The sequence below is a fragment of the Calonectris borealis genome, chromosome Z, assembly GCF_964195595.1.
Source record: "Calonectris borealis chromosome Z, bCalBor7.hap1.2, whole genome shotgun sequence".
NCBI classification, from domain to species: domain Eukaryota; kingdom Metazoa; phylum Chordata; class Aves; order Procellariiformes; family Procellariidae; genus Calonectris; species Calonectris borealis.
In genome coordinates, this window is record NC_134352.1 from 87,233,500 (window position 1) to 87,252,443 (window position 18,944).

An 18,944-nucleotide genomic window follows, 5' to 3' on the forward strand; every position below is an offset into this window, starting at 1 on the left:
AGTGTGTTACTCCATTACTTTGAATACTTCAACAGTTGGAGATAGTGGTATTAGGATGATGTGATAAAAAAGCTTGGTACTCTGTCTGCTAAGGGTATGCTGCCCGGCGAGCTCAGCTCTTCCTATGCACAGTGTGTAGGTGCTTTGATCCTGAGCTGAGGCTCATAAAGATAGATGGATAGCATATGTGTGTTGTGTTATGACGAATAGTTGCTGGGGTTTTTCAATCACATTCTTAAATTTGCGTGGTAGACTTGACTGTGGTCAGGCATGTTGTCTTGTCGATGCTAAACGAGGTGGAAAGGCTGCTGGCCTCTCCCAAAATTTTACCGCTCTTTCAGGTTCATCAGTGTGAGAGGGAGTGTAAGTGCTCCCCAGTCCTGATTCACCTTTTCTAAGTTAATTAGAAGGCTTGTACTTTTAAAAATGTTTTTCAATGACGGTATGCCACTGTCACTCAGTCTCTGCTGTTTAAAATAGTTTACACTGTTCAAGACCTTGGAGGTTTTCCAGCTGCAAAAATGTTAAAAACATCTTGTTTGAAGGAGGTGAAATGTCAGACGTTGAGGCTACGGACAGAGATTCTCTTCTGGATCTAGCTGTGTGGGCGTACTGACTCTGAAGCAGGTTTGGGGCATAGATGCGATCTCATTTGCCACCGGAGCTGTGGGACAATAATTCCTATTGGAGAGGAGAAGTAACAAACCAGAGAGGAAATGCCTTGCTTTGAATAAGTGCCTTTCTGTAGTGTGCAATTTTTGGATAAAAATCAGGCTAGTGGTCTCTAAAGCATTTCTGTCAATGTGACTTTTTTCCCTTTTCATTGCTGCTTTGTTTACTTATGACAGAATTACTTCTGACTGTATTAAAATCAATGTGAATGTATCTCAAAGTATATCAGTAGACTTCCCTCCGAATTTTGTAAATTTCTAGTATCTCTGTATAATTGTTTTTAACCAGAGCAACAGTGAAAAGAAATGTTAACAAACTTTTTTACTTCTGACCTCTAAGAGTTTCCACCTAAATGTACTGTGTTTTAGAGAGACGGGACATGGGAGATGAAGATGTGAAAATGGTCTTTTGTGTGTGGTGGCTTTTTGTTTGTTTTTTAAGAAGGATAAGAAAATTTGAGTTTTTTGGGAAAGCATACTGGCCGTAGCTTTCGCAACTTGACATAAGAATTTCCATGTTTATTAAATTTCTTCTTGCATGGAGGAATTCAGTAGTAGTCTGTGCTTTCAGAAAAATGAAAGAAATGGGAGATAGCCCTAGTGACTCACTTCTTGACAGATTATCCAGTCTGAGATGCATCACAGTTCAGATATGTTGACTGTCAGATCATGCTGAAATGGTTTTTTTGGTTTTTTTGGATGAGAAGAGAGTTGAGCTGTATTGTTGACGTAGGATGACTTCTAAAATCATATAAAATATTGTGCCTGAAGTGAGATTGGATACTATTTTCACTTTAGAAGAAATTAAATTTAAAGGTATTGAACCCATGGAATATATAAGCATGCTGTGGTTTTGTTTTTCCTTTGTCTTTGCAGCAACAGACAAGGTAGCTCTGTTAATAGGAAATATGAGCTACTGGAATCACCCCCAGCTCAAGGCTCCGATGGTAGATGTCTATGAATTGACCAATTTGCTAAGACAGCTGGATTTCAAAGTTGTTTCTTTGCTGGATCTTACTGAGTCCGAGATGCGAAATGCAGTGGATGAATTTTTACTTCTCCTGGACAAAGGAGTATATGGTAAGAACATGTGATACCCCTTCTGAAGTAGGTCAATTTTATGATGTTTCAAGTACACAAACATCTGGTATGTACCTCTGCCAGCTCACTATATATGTGATAGCAAAACAAACTTTATGGTAAATAGCATGTAGGTAGAATGGGAAAAGTAAGTTAAAAACACCCACCAGCATATCCTTTGACTTTGGTTAAAATGTTGTTGTTTCTTTATTCTTAGAACGGATAAAATGTTTGAACTTTTTTCTTTAACCGCACCTCAAACTGCAATGCACTTTTTTGTTTGATAGCACTGATGTGTTTGTCTGCTAAAAGCTGCTGCATCTGTATAGCATCTTTGACAACATGCTCTGCAGAAGATGCACATTTGTACTAAGAAGTCATTAGTACTAGTTTGTAGTAGTCTTTTAGCAAGAGCAAGAATAGTCTGTTGTGTCACCTGTATTAGTGTATTAATGGAAACGAGAGTACGAGACTACTTGAAAACTGTAACTGCAGTATACACGTAGTCTTGGGCAGCAGTCCTCGCTGCTTTTAGGAGACCTCTTAAACACCTTCTTCGTAAACTTCTATTCTGCTGTCCTCCTCCCTTCCCCGTGCCTGCAAGTTAATGATTTGGTTAGGGCTGGCCAATCCCTTGGCATACTTAGACTGCTAGGTTACATTTCTGTGGGGAGGTGGGGAACAGCCCTAAGTAAGCATGGAATATGTTCTGGGCTTGCTGGTGGGACCCTTCCATTCATCCCCTGTCTTTCTACTGGATGTCTGCAGAATGCTCTTTCCTTCTGGATTTCCGTCCTTCTGGCGCTCGTTGGGAGGGGCTGCTCTGCTCTCTCAGTCCTCGCTCGCCAGCTCTGTAAAGAACAGAGGAAGAGGGGTGCTTGTCTTTGCCTTGACAGTGAGCTGCACTCTGATACCAGGTGTGTTGGGTGGGGAGGGCAGGAGAGTGGGACTTGGTAGCAAAGCATCTCTCTCATGAAGATGTTACAGACTAAAATATGCAGTACAGAAATAAGAGAAAAACATCGTGCTTTAGAGTTAGGGGGTAACACTTAACGGATTGGATGCAATCTTTTTTGCCCTCTTCTTTTTTGCCAAGTTTTCAGGTTAAGTAGAAATCCTGATTTTGAATTGCTGGTTCCTTTCAGTTATTGTGATACTGGCCTGGCAAGCACAGAGTTTTTCATAATGTCCTTGACAGGGAGTGAGAGTTGTGCAAACCTGGATTTCTCCTTCAAAAAGCAAATGGAAAAGATGTTTGTTTATGTAAAATGAAAATGTAGTTCTCTTAAGTTATGTCTATGCACTTTAAAGAAGTAAAATAAAACAGAGAAGAATTCACATTGTTCTTTGCAGAATATACTTTGCATAAGGAAAGGCATTAACCGAGAACTCAGTGAGCTATTGACTTCAGGTTCTGACTTTCTGCAGTTAATAATAAAGGACTTTTTACTGAGTTGAATACTAAGATTCCTGTTTGGGCACAACTCACGTACAACTATTGTTTCACAGCTCTGTGGAAAGTCTGAATATAAAGTATAAAATTTATTCTTTCTATGTGTCTTTGCACGTTAGATGGAAAGCTTAATAGTGGGTATGCTGCTTAAGCAGGCAGCAGCCCTCTTTTTTTTTTTTTCCTTTTTCTTAAACTCTTGAGACTTAAAAATAACACCCCATAAAAATCCAAGACTCTCACCTCTAAATTGCAGCATCACTTTAATGATTGTACTGCAGCATCTCATCAATATTGGTTTAAGTTATAAGAGGACAAATTAAGCAAAGTATGCATACCGGAAGATGTGTTCAACACATTTCTCTTTTTTTCTGGAAGTTTTTGTTATTTGAGTCACACATCCATTTATAAGATACCTGTAATAGAGTATTAATAAGAATTTTAAGCTCTCCTCCACATACTGCACGTGAGGTGCCTTCTGCTGGGATAATGACTAACCAATTGGGTCTGGTTTAGATTTATAATCTAAAATAAAATTACTGTACAGATGGAGAACAGGCATTGTAATCTTATTTACTGACTCTTTGTTATTACTTGCTACTTGTTATTATTGCTACTACTGATATGCATTGACTCTTAGATGATTACTCATATATTGGGATTCCTTGTCTTGCATAAACTTGATTCTGAGGGACAAAGCACAAGACAGAACTGGTGGCTGTGCTAGCTGGGGGAGGGCACGGTGGGATTGATGCACAGAACAAAAACCTTCATGTCTTGCATGGAAAAGGCCTAGAATGACCTGGCTTGGAGCGTAAGAAAAGTTCTTCTGTGGGCTTTGAGGAGTTTGCTGCTGATTGCCACTATTTTTGTCATTTTTCTAAAAGCTAAGATTGCATAAACGACTCCAGAAATGATTTAGAACAGAAACCAAAAAGTTCTGCCAGTTGTCCTACTTAAATAGCAGAATTCCTGTAGTAACGCCTACCCAAGAAAACATTATTTGATTCTTTTTTGGAACACAAGGTCACATTATTTCTTAGTATGACTTTTTTAATGGTGTGTTACCTGATGCTCTGTCTGTGCAGAACTGGCTGATCTGACATTTGGGCATTTATGTCAGAGCCAAAACTTGCATGACATGAAGACTAATTATGGCAGTAAAGTTTAGTAGACTTTGTGATAGCAGTTTTCTTTTTTTGTTCCCTGGGAAATAGATGTGCTTATACATTTGAGTGAGCTTTTAGATTCTTGCACCTTCTCAATTTTTTTTCTGTAATTGTTGGCATGAATTTAGAAAATAAAACACTGAAAGGCTGTAGTGAGTTTCTCGCCAGCACCATATGAAAGCTCTCATAGGCACATTTTTGCAGTTGTATTTTTCCAGTTGATATTTCTGAAAGGTAAGCGGAACATTCTTTCAGTAGTGTTTGGCAATAGCTACTTCAATTTAAATGGTTACTTTGTTCTTTCTCGATAGTGGCTATTAATGGCTTAAAGCATATAAAAGATGCTGTTAGTGCACAAATAGATAATGATTTATTGCATTTTTAGTGGGCATAGCTCCAAATAGAAGAGGCATCGTGGCTACTTCTGTTTAGTCCTTGTTACACATATTCATGATGCCTAATACGACATTGTGTAATTCTTGCTTACTGCCAGGAAAGTGGCATTTCAGATGGTGTTCTTTAAGAGCAGGAGTAGTATACAAAGTGATGATGATTGTCTCCTCTAATGTCTTGGTTTATGTTGTTCTAAATGGAGGCTGCAATTAATATGGTATTCCACAAAGGGTAAAAGCATAGACCCATATGTTTTAAAGGCTAAAAATAGTTAGGCTGCTTTCTTTTTAAAAAAAAAAAAGAGGGAGAGAGAGAGGGGCAGATATCACTTAAATGCTGACGTCTATGAGGAACTTGAGCCTACTTAAAATTGTTGTGTCAAAGTGTCTAATGAGGCCCTCCAAACATGTTTACTTACTCTGGGTATGCAGAGATTTATTTCTGATCTTGAGCTCAACATATTAACTGTTGCAGGTACAGCATAGCACAGTCATATGCCAAGGTTATAAAAGAAATGTAGTTGTTATTTCTGAAATATTTCTATTCATTGAGGAAATACTCTGATAAATCATGCTTTACATTAAAGAGACTTGTTTCCTTCAGTCAGTCCAATTACATATCTAACATACGGTCAGATATATATAATCTCAAATATAACCTTCATCCAGGTCCAGATCCAAACTCTGTGGAAATCAAATTTAACAGTTTTCTTTTAACTTAGGACCTGACACGGAGTCATGCACTTGGCGCTTAACTTCGTTTTTAACTCTCTTGAAACTACCCGGTCTCAGGTAACTATTGGAATCTTATAAATAGCCCAATAGTACCTTTATTTGTTTAGGTTTTTAATCATACACTTTAAATTCTGTGCCCTTTAGAAATCTAACCTTTAACTGAATAAAGCTGTTGTCATTTTCCAAGACTCTGACAGATGAATAACCATTAGGCTCTTTGTTGAGGTGAAGCCTTGCATCCTAGAGTTTACCTTGTATGCACTTGCTGGCTGCTTATCTTGGCTGTGCATGTTTCCCATAAAAAGAAATTGAGCACTGTTGATTGAATGGAGCAGTTTGCAAGGTCTTGGCATAGTTGTTAATGACTTGAGAGCTTGCAAGTAAAAGAGCACTGAAGGCTTAGTTTGAAGGGCTATAGTTGTATCTTGGTATTCCTTTACAAAAAGTGCAGGGCTGTGTGAGAGAAGTATTTTCATTTGTTGTAGCTATTTGTAATGAAAAGGTAAAAATATCTAGCATACCTACCTACGCAAGCTGATTTAAATGTGGGTCATTTTAGTATGTTAGGGTAAGGCTTGTTTTGTTTTTTCTGAATATTCAAATTTTGTAGTGACATAAATTTCACAGCTATTTTTAGTAAGAATAATGACATAAGATGACCATATCTCCAGTTAGCGTAAAGTGTCATATCTCTGTTGACTTTTACTCAGCTGCAGCACTATGTACTAAGTGAAGATCTGACCCATAGCCTGCTTTGTATAGATAAATAAAAATTCTTTTTGGAAGATGGAACTTGCCATAGATAAGCAAAACCAGAACTGGGAACAGACAATAGGAAAATTCCATTCAATCATACAAGCTTCTGGTTACTGCATTTTATGGCAGTGGAGATTATTAATGCTAAAATCATCTCATCTTACTGCAGATTGATATGACTTTAATATTTGACATTTTTATTCGTATAAGTAAAATCTAAGCCCTAGGTTGCAGTTCCCTTTTTCAGGGTTAAGAAAAGCTTTTTTTCATTCCATTGTAAGTTTTCTTTATGCAAAACTATTGCATGTTTTATTGAAGATTTTAAATCTTAAAATATTGTAGACAAAATATTGTTGTGTATTGACACGAGGGAGATGATTGTAGGATAATCTTTTGTGTCTAGGTAAGCATGCAAAGAATTTGTTTGTTTAGTAGACCCACAAGAGTCATGAATCTGTAAAGAGATGTAAATGCAATCAACTAAAAATGAGTTATTGGTAGTTTGGTAATGGGAGTGTGCTCTGGAGTCCTACCAAACATGATCACGGAATAATCTTCCCCCCTTCGCCCCCCCAAAAATGTAAAAATATTTCTTATCCCTCCCTATAAAAAAGACAAAAACAAATGGAGAAACTGACTGTACAGAGGAAACAGCAAAACTAAAAACTTGCAAAATGTTCTCATAGTGCAAGCAAGGTTTTTCTCTGATTTTTTTTCTAGTTAAAGTACTTTTAAGAATTGCCAATGACTAATGGTAAGTAAAAAAAAAAAAAATCCATTCAAACTCTTCAGTGCTACTTTTTTTCTATCTATAAGATCTGCACTGACCCGTGCTACTCAAAGCTTTGTAATTGCACATGTGGAGAAGATGTTTTATAGTTGGCACATTTCCTTGTTCATATCTGTGAGTTATATGTCATACATAACAGATTATTTCTGTTAGAGGTCATAATTCTACTTAAAGCGTTTTAAGAGTATTTAACTTTGTGTGTTTGATGCAAATACCTAATTGTTTCTATTGCATGAGTGATTTTTTTTTTTAATTTGTTGTCTGTGTATTGTGCAGCTGATGTTAACATAGTTCACCCTGCCCCGCCTCCCCTTCCTTCCTGTATTAACAAAGGCATATCGATATTAAAAAAACTGCTTGGAGTAGCTTGAATCATCTTAAGCTCCCACAGACACGTAGTGTGAACATAGTGCATGAAGGTTTTGACCATGCTAAAATTTATGGAAATGTTCCAATGTACTCTTGAGCTGTGTTTTCAGTCACATGTATTTTGAACTCTTAGGTTTGTTATACTATGCTGGCCATGGCTACGAAAACTATGGAAACAGTTTCATGGTTCCTGTTGATGCTCCAAATCCCTACCGATCTGCAAACTGTCTGTGTGTGCAGAATATCCTCAAACTAATGCAGGAAAAAGAGACAGGACTTAATGTATTCCTACTGGATATGTGTCGGAAAAGGTATAATCTCATCATTCATGAATAGTGAGAACTGACATTAGATGTTTGAGGGATGTTTTTACTTCATGATAGAGGGAGAGGGTATAATTACTGTAGTTTTGGGAACCAACTGTGAAGTTCAGTTTATTCACTGAAGCAACAGATTAAAACTGAGCCTATTTTAAAAATGAACAAATAAAACTGAACAGCCACTTTGAGAGAATAGGAAGGGATCTTGAGAGAAAGCTGGACTTCACACTGAGAGACATCTTTAGTCTAGGCTGAGAATTCACTGTACTTGAAAGTTCATGGTTCTGAGAATTCACAGCCTGCATCTGAGTGCTTTTAAAGTCAATGGGATTCATTCATAGACTTATTTTGCCCTTGGCCTTGGATGGAAATGTGAAGCTGGTGATTAGACTTTCTGTTTCCATGGGCAGATACTTGCCTCTTGATTTGAATGACATTCATTTCTTCTTTTTTTGTTGTTGTTTAAAAATTATAAAGCGTCAGTCTTATTAGATAAAAGTGAAATTAGGCATCTTAAAGAAGAAAAATTACCCTTTCCCCTTGCATCATTAACCATCATCATTACAGGGAGGAAAGAGAATCCGTATGATCAAAGGCATGTTAATTTGACAGAAGGGCGAAGTGAAGTGCTTATTTTAGAACTCTTCAGAGGCATGGATTTTGTGGACGTTTTTATGCTAGGGATGTTGTATCTTTATTTAGAGCTTAAAAATCAACTGGTTTGTCGGATTTTTCTGAACAAAGTACTCTTTTCTTTCAGTGTTAAGAGACGACTATGCCTGATTAAACTTGCACTTGAAATCAGCTCTTCAGTCAGCACTTCTGAAAATTGGTCTCTAAGGAATGTTTCATAATAGAAAATTGCTAGTGCTGTAGTGTTTGTAGAGCCTCTAAACTTCACTGCTAATGAAATGCCAGTGACCCAATTCAGCTTCACAATCTGCTGTCCAAATAGGAAATACTGCTACATAAGCCTCATGTTAACTATGCAGAAACCATGTTTTGAAGAAGAAAAAAAAAAAAAATCCATACAGTTTTTTGTTATAACCTAAAATGACTAGTTATCAGAAATCATTTTTGAAGAGATTGTTGCCAAACTCTGTACTGGTTAATATAGCATGCTCTCATCTGGGTAGTGCGTGATATCTGACTGTGTCTTTACATTGTCTTCAATACATTGACTTCAATGTTGACTATGCTGATTTTTGTCTTTTAGCAGTCAGGATTCGTTCTAGAATTGTAGGAGAGAAAAAAATTACTGTTTCTGAACTATGCTGTTTTGGTATTTTGAACAACTGTAGAGTTTGTTACCATTATTAGTTCTCAAATTATTATTTTACTTTTTTGTGTTTCCATTTATTGCAGAAATGAATATGATGACACAATTCTTATCTTAGATGCTCTGAAGGTTACGGCCAACATTGTTTTTGGATATGCAACGTAAGGAAATTTTTCTCCTGCTATGCCATAGAGGTTTTGAAGCCAGAAGTGACCACTGAGATTGTATAGCTAATCTTTCCTGAAAAATACTAACTGTGGCATTAAAGGACCAGTAATTTATATCCATATCTGTGTCCTTATACTATCTTTTTTACGTCGTTCTTTGAATCGTTCCATAGTCTGACTGTGGAGATGCATAATGATTCCCAGTATTTAACATTCCCATTCAGATACAGGGTAACTCCAGTGAGAGAACTGCATTCAGCAACCAGAAACTGCTGGACAGTGTTCCTGATCTTTTTCTAATGGTTACTTGTGGGAGTGCTCTACTCCTCTAAGTATTATTTATTAGAGATGAAAAAAATGCAGAGAAGAAAAAAGCAAATTTTGCCCTCAGACCCCTCTTTGTGCTGATGGGGAAGGGGGAGTTAGGTCCTCTGTGTTCCTAACGATACTTACTGCACTGTGAGCTTGTACAGAAGGTCAAGTACTGTGGAACAGTTGATGAACTATAACCTACGTGCTGTACCCTCTTTGGTCATGTGTGTCCTCTGTTAATGCAAGTTAAATTTCTAGAAAAAAATGTGTTAAAAATATAAATGGATGAATTATTGGAGGAGTAGCATATAGATTGGCCCCTGTGCTTCTTATTCTAGGTGTAAAGAATAAAGTTACAACTGCAACTGAAACTATTGGAAGAGGTTACTTAAGCAGAAAGCTAAATAACTTCTCTCTATCGGTTTTCAAATCAAGTGCAAAAGCTGTTGAATAGAAGTAGTCAAAAGCTTTAATGAAGTCGTCTATGAGAAATTTAAGCTCCTCATATAAACAGTTTGACATCAGCTCTGGTCTGTGGCTTGATTGTAAGTGAAATCTTCCCAGAATGAGTTGCTTGCAAAAGAACATGAAGAGCAGGTTGGCCTTTGACGCCTGGTTTTCAAATTGTAGGTTTTCTTTCCCCCATTCCCAATATACCTTTACTCCTTTTGTCCTCATGTTGATCTTAATCATGCAGATGTTTCAGTGTTTTTATCTTATCTGATATTGGTGATCTCATAGGTGCCAAGGAGCAGAAGCTTTTGAAATTCAGCAGTCGGGGCTGGCCAATGGAATCTTCATGAAGTTCTTGAAGGACCGTTTGTTAGAAGACAAGAAGATTACTGTACTGCTTGATGAGGTTGCAGAAGGTAAACTCCAGCTTACTGCACTAACAGTCTTCTCAGCCTGCATTATTAGAAACTTCTTTGCTTAAATGTCGTTCTTCTCGTGGTGAATGTGTTACACTACTTTAAGCTCTTTCTTGTTGCATTTTGTTAAAATAGCAGCTTTTATCAAGAAGCAGGTGCTACTGGGCAGCACATTAACAAAGATCGTGATACTATGAAGGGATTTGAGCTTCTTTAATAGCGATCAATTTTATACTCTCCTTTTTAGTGAACCTTATTTGTGTTGAGTGTCTTTCTGCACGGAGCTTTGAATTGTCCATCCACAGAAATTACTCTTCTGTCTTGTGGCGTCAGCTGCTAGTGGTAGTCCAGTCATTTCCCCGTTCGTTTAAACAATTAACTGCCTCCTACCTACCTCAAAGAGTGCTAGAGTGATGATAATTATTTGCTCTCTATCAAAGGGTATAAGTGCACTATAAAGGGCAATCCACTGTTTTAATATCCTGGTTCAGTAATTGTCTTTTATAATTGATGGGAAAAGTGCTAAAGTGAAAACTGCTGAGGGAAAATGTATTGCTTCTGTGCAAACATCTGCTGAAAACATAGAAGAACAGATATGGCCATTAACAAAGAGCTGTCTGTATAAGATTCTGTTATTTGTAGGTAATGTACGTAATCAGCAAAGTTCTGCTGTGGTTTCCAGTGTACTTGGTGCAACTGCAGGTGTCAGAATTGTGCTCAGTCTGTCCTTTGACAAGGATCCAAAAAAGCAGAAAAAAAATCCAAGAGGATCGTGAATGCATGGTAAAGTTCTGCTGTCAACAGGTCAGACTGTTGAAAATGAAATGCAAAGATTAAACCGACAGAGCTTCTGTCAGTGCTCTACTGAGGAAAGGGAAGAGATCATTGATTGGCTAGCTGAAATATGAGCATGGAATTTATGTCAAATTGATAGCAATAGGAATCCAGCATACCCCCAGGATGTAAATTGAAATGTGATGGTTCTTCGTTACCATTTGCTTGTTTGTCTGGTATATATTCTCACATATATTCTCTGTCTTTTTGCTTATAGTTGGTGTGCTGCTTGACTAGATCCCATAAAACAAACTTACCATTCTGTATTTTCAGTCTTATCTGTTAAACTTTCCATGAAGTTTCTGTGAAAAGTTAAACAAAATTTCAGAACATCTCAGAATTATCCTGAAGAAATAGGATCTGTAGATGGTAAAACTAAAATGATTATTCCAAAGCCTACGGCTGAAGTTGATTTCCCAACACCCCCTCCATGGGGCGATGTTGCCAGGTGCAGTCAAGCAAAGTGCTTTTTGCATTAAGATTTGTATTTTTTATTTGCTTATGGTACTACCCAATTTTGCCATTATCTAAATACAAAGGAGGAATTTGAGGACTTGCTGTCCTCTCATTTGCAGCTAGCTGTAGCTGTGTTTCCTGAAAGCCTGGCAGAAGCTCTGATAAAGTTCCTCCTGCTGGATGCTCACCAGCTGCTCTATTTAGGCCCAAATTCATTAAGCCATCATTCCTGAAACTCTGTTTTGAAGCAGGCCCCAATATCTTCCCTTTCCTTCATCTTTCTTGCCTTCTGGGACGTTCTGACTTACTGTTTTGTGAAAAGAGAACCCTGTAATCCACTTATCCTAGCATCAATACTGTATCTGTAGTATATGTATATACTACGTCTTTAGTTTTTATCCCGCATTCTCCCATTGTCAGCCTGTTCAAGGCAGGAGTAGGAGTAGAACAGACACCCGCTTGTATGCTGCAATGGTCTTTCAACTTCAATCAATCTTTCAACTTGCATGAGTTTACAAATTTTATAATGAACAAACACCCAAAAATATTCTCACCCTCTTCCTCCCCTCATCCTTTTTGTCATTGCTTTTGGGTGTTAAGTGGGTTAGTATTCTCTGAGATGTCACTCTCCTCTTCCCCCCACCTTCGTGGTTCCCCATAAGAACACGTCACAATTCTGCCAGCACCCATTTTCCCTACAGTTCCCCAAATGTCCCGTAAAATATGACCGACTCTTACTGCTTCGTCTGTACTGCCAGGTAAATGTCACATGTTGTAGATGTTCTGATGTGTGACCTGTTACTTATCTCATTCTTGAACTCAGAATGGAGAGAAAGATTGATTTGTCAGGCAACATGAGAACCATTGTTGTCAGCATTACCAGATATTGGGTGTTAGTGAGGACATTGGTGCACTTGTGACACTTGAAGATGTTCCAAAGGAGTGTTCACGTTAAAAGTGTTCCATGTAAATAGCCTTCGTTTTTTTATGAACTCGTAAATGGAAATTTTCCAGGATTTTTTTTAATTCACTTTGAGGCCATAGGTTTTGACTTTCTGCATGCAGCAAAACTATCTGAAAATGTCACCTTTAAATGTAATTGAACTAAACATAGGGAGACCCTAATAAATTGGAGTAAATTTGAATCGCAGGCTGGTTAAAGTCGGAGAGGACCTGTGGAGATTGTCAAGTCCAACCCTGTTGCTCAAAGCAGAGTAAACTAGAGCCGGTTGCTTAGGACCTTGTCCATGTGAGTTTTGAATGTCTCCAAGGATGGAGACTCCACACTCTCCCTGCACGACCTGTCTCAGTGTTTGATCACCCTTAGAGTAAAAAGTTGTTTCTTATGGTTAAGTGGAATTTTCTCTATTCCAGTTTGCATCTGCTTCCTCTTGTACTGTCACCGGTCTTGACTGAGAAGAGCCTGGCTCTGTCTATTTTACTTTTCCTCGTCAAGTATTTATACATACTGATAAGAAGTCCCCTGAGCCATGTTCTCTCCAGTCTAAACAGTCTCAGCTCTCTCAGCATCTTCTCATACAAAAGATGCTCCAGTTCTCTCATACTTCTCTCATATGAGAGGTGTTCCAGGCCCCTCATCTCTGTGACCCTTCACTGCACTCTCCAGTAGGTACATGTCATTCTTGTACTGGTGAGCCCAGCACTGGACCCAGCACTCCAGATGTGGCCTCACCAGTGCTGACCAGAGAGGAAGGATCACCTCCCTTGGCCTGCTGGAAACGCTATTCCTGTCATCCAGGTCATTAGCGATGGTGTTAAATAAACAGTATTGGCCCCTTTATCGACCCCTAAAATACTCCACTTGCCTCCAATTCTTTAGAAATCCCCTCCAATGGTTTTATTCACATTCTTCAAATTAGTCACTTTAATTAGGACTTACTGAATCAGAGCTGTGATATTGCTTGAACTGGTTTTGAAAAACCTGTAAGCATGTTGACCAGGACACACGCAAAACCCTCGGGATTCTCTGCAGGCATCTGGCATGCTGTTTTAGCCTTAAGTGAATGAATAGCTGAGCAATGAATACTTCTGAAACGACAGGTTTTTATGGAAGTGCTGATACTGGCATAACCATAGCAACCAGACCACATTGCAGCGATGTACCTAATTCAGTTCGAATTTCAGCAGCATTGATTTTGAAAGAAACTATATGCATCTTGTTTTTAGATATGGGCAAGTGTCACCTTACCAAAGGCAAGCAAGCTTTGGAGATCCGCAGCAGTTTGTCTGAGAAAAGGGCATTAACTGATCCCATTCAACAAACCATATCTTCTGCAGAGTCTCTGGCACGGAACCTACAGTGGGCCAAAGCTCATGGTATAGTACAGTCTACTTTTAGAAGATCCTACTGGCACGATGGGAAAAATAAGGGGATGTCCTTCCTTAATAATCTCTAGTCTGTGGGTTGTGATATTGAACGGAAATGGAAGAAATTCAAGTTCATAGCTGAATTTTCATTGGTATGTTCAGATCTTGGAAGTTTTTGTGTTGGGGTTTACCTCTACATGAGATTATAATGAACAAGGTGACATGCAGAACTCATCCTGAGTAAGTATATTTTAAGACCACTCAAAAACTGTAGGGGAGACTTGTATGATGTCTACCTCCTGGGATAATCTCCCAGTAATCTGTTTGTGTCTAACAATGACACTTTTAAGACATCATTAATCTCATTCTAAAGTCGTCACCTAAAATAGCCGGGTGAACTGTATGGTAAAAGCGCATGATGAAAAGGAGTTTTTAATGTATACAACTAAGAAAACTAAAATAAGGGTGAGATCAGTTCCAGGCTTTCTAGACTTCTTTTAAGAAGGGCAGTGGGGTTTAAGACCTTTCTATCTTTTTCACCTAAATATGTTGGAGAACATTTTAAAATTTCTTTGAGAGATTGGGCAGAGGGTCAGGGGTGGCATTTTTAAGACAACTAGTCATGTAGGCAGACTCTTTCACACGTGTAAATTTTTATTTGTGGAATCAAGCCCTTAATTCTTGGTTGTTAAATGATTGACATGCAAAACAAAAGTTGTAAAGATATAATGTTATCTTATGGTTTATTTGTTTTAAGCCATGTATAGAAGAGAATGTGTTTGGAATTTGGGAAGAGAATAACCTTTATATTTGTATAAAGGTATGTCTATGATAATGTTAAATAATCCACCTCCAGTGGGAGTAGAAAAATCCATACAAAGCATATAGACACAGAGTGATGTCATTGACCCTTGAGCACTTTCAGGTACATTCCTATGGATTGAGAAAGATCCAAAACATAAAGAAGAAAAATGCTGCGGGCTAGGCTTTGTGAATATGTGCATAGGCTGTGAGAGGAAAAAAATTAACCTGAAACTTGTTCTGCTGTCAAATTCAAAAGTTCTTCTAATGCTATGGCTGTGTCTCCTGTATATTGGATATATACCATATTAACCTTACTGGTTTGATTACAGAAACGTAAACCAATTATTGGGTCAGTAAGCTATATCCGAGTTACAGTAAATGTTGCCTTGCTAGTTGCCCAGAGATTGGAAAGAAACCTGCGAAGCAGGAGCTGAGTCAGCGCGCTCTGGCAGTGTCTGCCAGTTACCGTGTGATACCGGCGAACACTGTTGCTGCCTGGTTAGCTTCTGAGCTGGTTTGCTTCAGCGTGGATATGCAAGTGATAGGCAGCGGGAGGGCAGAAAGAAAAGGTCTTTTAAAACTTTTGTATTTAAAAACAAAATAAAAAAATAGAAAATACATATGCTAAGTTTTATTTAGAATGTAATGATGTGTTATTTATTTGCAGAGCTTCCAGAAAGTATGTATCTTGAATTCAGATGCGGTGTTCAGATTCAGTTGGGGTTTGCAGCCGAGTTTTCCAATGTCATGATAATCTACACGCGAATAGTAAAGAAGCCCCCTGAAATAGTAGTTTGCAGAGCCTACGTTACAGACTTTGCACTCGTAAGTGCTTCCTGTTGATGTCTCAGTGATCTCCCTCCACTGAAATTGCAAACTGTCTGGTCTGTCCATGTCGAACTGCATCTTTTGTAATAAAATGGGTCTAAACTGTTGAAATAAGTGCTTACATGTGTGTGTCTCTTTTTTAATGCATATTTTTAATATATATAAAAATACATTAAAATTAATTTGGGGTCATCTTTTTCAAAGTCTCCTTTGTTTTTCAATGTCTAATATCAAGTATTTGTTGTATTTAATTAAAGAAGTTAAATGTCAGTAGCTCCTATGTGAGCTGAGGACACATCTGCCTTGCAGGACAAGGTTTCTTAGACTTTAGTTTTACAGTTCTTTGCACTTGGGTGGTCCTGTCCAGTTCCATTGATATTACTCAGCTGATCACAGTAAGTGAAGGATACGAGTAAAACGGAAAGCTCCTTGAGGCAAAAAACCCTTCTTTTCTGGTGTTTGTGGAAGAGGACATGGGGCAGAAAACCTTCTTAGATAGAACAAACAGGAGACTTCTGATACTTTATGAATAAAATATTTGAGTTAATGTGCATAATAAATACATGTATTTTTAGCCCACAGAATTAGTGTTGTAGTACTGTACTTCATAGTAGAAGTTACGTAAAAAAGAGCAACCCTGAAGCGAGAGGGTAACCTACTCAAATGTAACCCCTTGTGCCTGTGACTAACAGTGATTTCAGCAGTTTTTGCAAGTAATCCAAGATTGATGTTTTCCTTCTTTTTAAGAAGAAGAAAATGCTGACTTTATAAAAAGAAATACTGCTAACTATTTTATGATCTACAAATTCCGTACCTTAATTTAAGTTTTCTTTTTTTTCTTGCAACAGGACCTGGATGTGGATCCTAAAGAGGCCAATAAAGGAACTCCTGAGGAAACCGGAAGCTATTTGGTATCAAAGGACCTTCCCAAACACTGTCTCTACACCAGGCTAAGTTCACTGCAAAAACTAAGGGTTAATATATATTATTCCTCACAAGTTTGTTCAGATAATTTAGATTAACCATGTTGCTTTGCAGTTCTGTTGAGGTAGCTGTATATTGTCTGCCTAATAAGCAACATGCTCCTTGGAGGGAAAAAATGGCCAATAGCACAATTTAGTGACTTTAGTTTCTTAGCTGAAAAATAAAAGCCAGGGAAGCAATGCATATGCAATCTGATACCATCGTGCAAGGCACTTTGTATTTTCTAGGCCCGTACTGAACTTTGACAAGATGATTATTTTTGTGAAGATCAGCTATTGCACACTGTGGGGATGTTCCTATGCCCTGTAGTACAAGAAAAACATGACCTGAAGCAGAGCTGCATCTTACAAAGTCGTTAGTAGGAGGTGAAAATTATGTATCATCATCAAAAGTTACGTATCGTCTCCTTCCAGTCCAACCTGTGCTCTTGGGCATGCGGTTTTTGAAAGGTTCTCACTTCAACATAAGTTGAAGGCACTGTTAAGTTTATCTCTGTATCTTTGTGTCATGAACATTTGTGCTGGACATCACTTGGTATCTCTTCTTCAGTGCTTTTGGCAGCTAGTGTAATATAAGTGCTTCTAGAAGTAAAGACTATCAGGTGAGCAGTAAACAAGTCTTGCCTAATATGTGTCTTTAGCTCCTAAAAAGGTTAGTCTCCTTCTCCAGCAGACTATGCCTCTTTAAGTGTTTCCTATGTAGTTTATTTGGGGAAGAAGTGTAACATTTTTTTTCTTTTTTTTTTTCCCCGCCCTCCTCTCTTTCCTCTTTTGCAGGAACAGTTGATTTTCACTGTTTGCTTGCACTATGAGTATCCAGGAATAGAAGATACAATGGATGAAAGAAAGGAAGTTAATGTTGGGAAGCCCCTTATTGCTAAATTAGGCCTTCATCATGGATTCAAAAATAACAACTGTCTCCAGACCTGTTGCATGGCTAATAATCCTTTTCATAATCAAATACAATCAAGTCCAGTGGCAACTAAATACTACGTCCCTAGTCATTGCCAGCCAAATTCCTGTCCAGGTGTTTACCATCCAAACCGTATTTTCTCAGACAGCATCAGACAACCAGAGGCGTGTTCTTGCAATGGGACTTCAAGGATATTAGCTTCAAGACATGAAGTACGGAATTACTCACCCCCTGTGGAAAAGAGTAATGTACCAGTAGAAACCACTGATGATACTGTTGATCTGGAATTCCTTCTCTCTGACAACCTCAGATTCTCTAAACAGCAGTAGCTGTGATGTGTTCAGAATAGACCACAGTATCATCCTTGAATAAGGAACCTTCCACTCTGCTTATCTGTCTCCTGGAGTTTGGGGCTTCAGGACAAAGGATTGGAGAACCTAGAGGTGGTACTGGGAACGAGGTTGTGATGAAAATTTTTCAGATCCAAAGAGACAAAACTGAACTGATAGATTTAGGAATGAAAAAGGCTTTTTTTTTTTCCTTCTCCTACCGTTTGACATTTGATTCAGGGAAAAACCTGAACTCCTCAGAGTTTCCTATTCCATTCTCTGGCAGTCAGGCAGCTAACGAACAGAGGCAATCATGCATTTCTGCGAGGAAGCTGCCAATCTCTGTTAGGGGATGAATGCATAAAAGCCTGGCTGTGGTTTCAGAGTTTCTCTTGAGATAGTAAAGCCTTGGATCTTCCCAGCTGCTTCTCCAGTACCAGCTGGAGTTGTAAGATTTACTGTAAATGTATGTTTCGTAAATCTAATGTTTTCAGAGGGGAATTGCTTATCCTATACAAAAACAAGATAAACATGTATAGCTGTCAGAGGAAAAAATGTTGACAGAATTAAGGAGGAAAATTAATTTCCATGTCCTCTATGATTTAACATGATTTTAAAAAATCCATTAGCCCCAAAATGATAAATACACCTTTCTCTCTTCCATCTTTCAGTTGTTCAATATCCAGGGGTTTCTTTTTACATACTGCATTAAAATAAGGTTTTATGTGTTTATATATGTTGTAACAGCCTCCTATTGAGTATATAAAATGACACATAACATAAATGAACTGGGCAAAGAGGGAGCTTTTACAGAAGTGAAGATACCGTGTTTTAACATTCCAGTGTTAAGAATATGTTTCCTTCAAGCCTCAGTTTCTTTCCTTCCTCCTGTATGTATTAGGATCAGTCACTGACATTCCAGTCCCTTGGATGTAGCTAGTAATCAGCTTTGCCCGTGTTCTCCTCTGTCATGGTCAGTTGTCCAATGTCTGGCAGCAAGTGACAGATGGATGAAGAGCTGTGCAAGGAAGACGAAACCTGAACTGAGCTAGTAAACTAACATTACCGCTTTTTTTTGTTTTGTTGGTTTTTTGGTTTTGTAAGAGAACT

General features: G+C 38.2%; 1 protein-coding gene across 3 annotated transcripts in view; it reads left to right on the forward strand.

Moving 5' to 3' along the window:
- The window catches only part of LOC142076066 (mucosa-associated lymphoid tissue lymphoma translocation protein 1-like), a 35,629-nt gene extending 17,133 nt beyond the window's left edge, over positions 1-18,496 (forward strand). For 2 of the 3 annotated variants that reach the window (XM_075138435.1, XM_075138437.1), the window contains 8 exons: positions 1,548-1,751; positions 7,546-7,723; positions 9,098-9,172; positions 10,232-10,359; positions 13,837-13,986; positions 15,449-15,606; positions 16,458-16,583; positions 17,370-18,496. In XM_075138435.1, the coding sequence (XP_074994536.1) occupies positions 1,548-1,751; positions 7,546-7,723; positions 9,098-9,172; positions 10,232-10,359; positions 13,837-13,986; positions 15,449-15,606; positions 16,458-16,583; positions 17,370-17,834 (1,484 nt within the window). In that variant the 3' untranslated portion in view covers positions 17,835-18,496. The remainder of the gene's footprint in view (positions 1-1,547; positions 1,752-7,545; positions 7,724-9,097; positions 9,173-10,231; positions 10,360-13,836; positions 13,987-15,448; positions 15,607-16,457; positions 16,584-17,369) is intronic. The other variant, XM_075138436.1, reaches the window with a different exon arrangement.
- Positions 18,497-18,944: the final 448 nt, after the last annotated feature.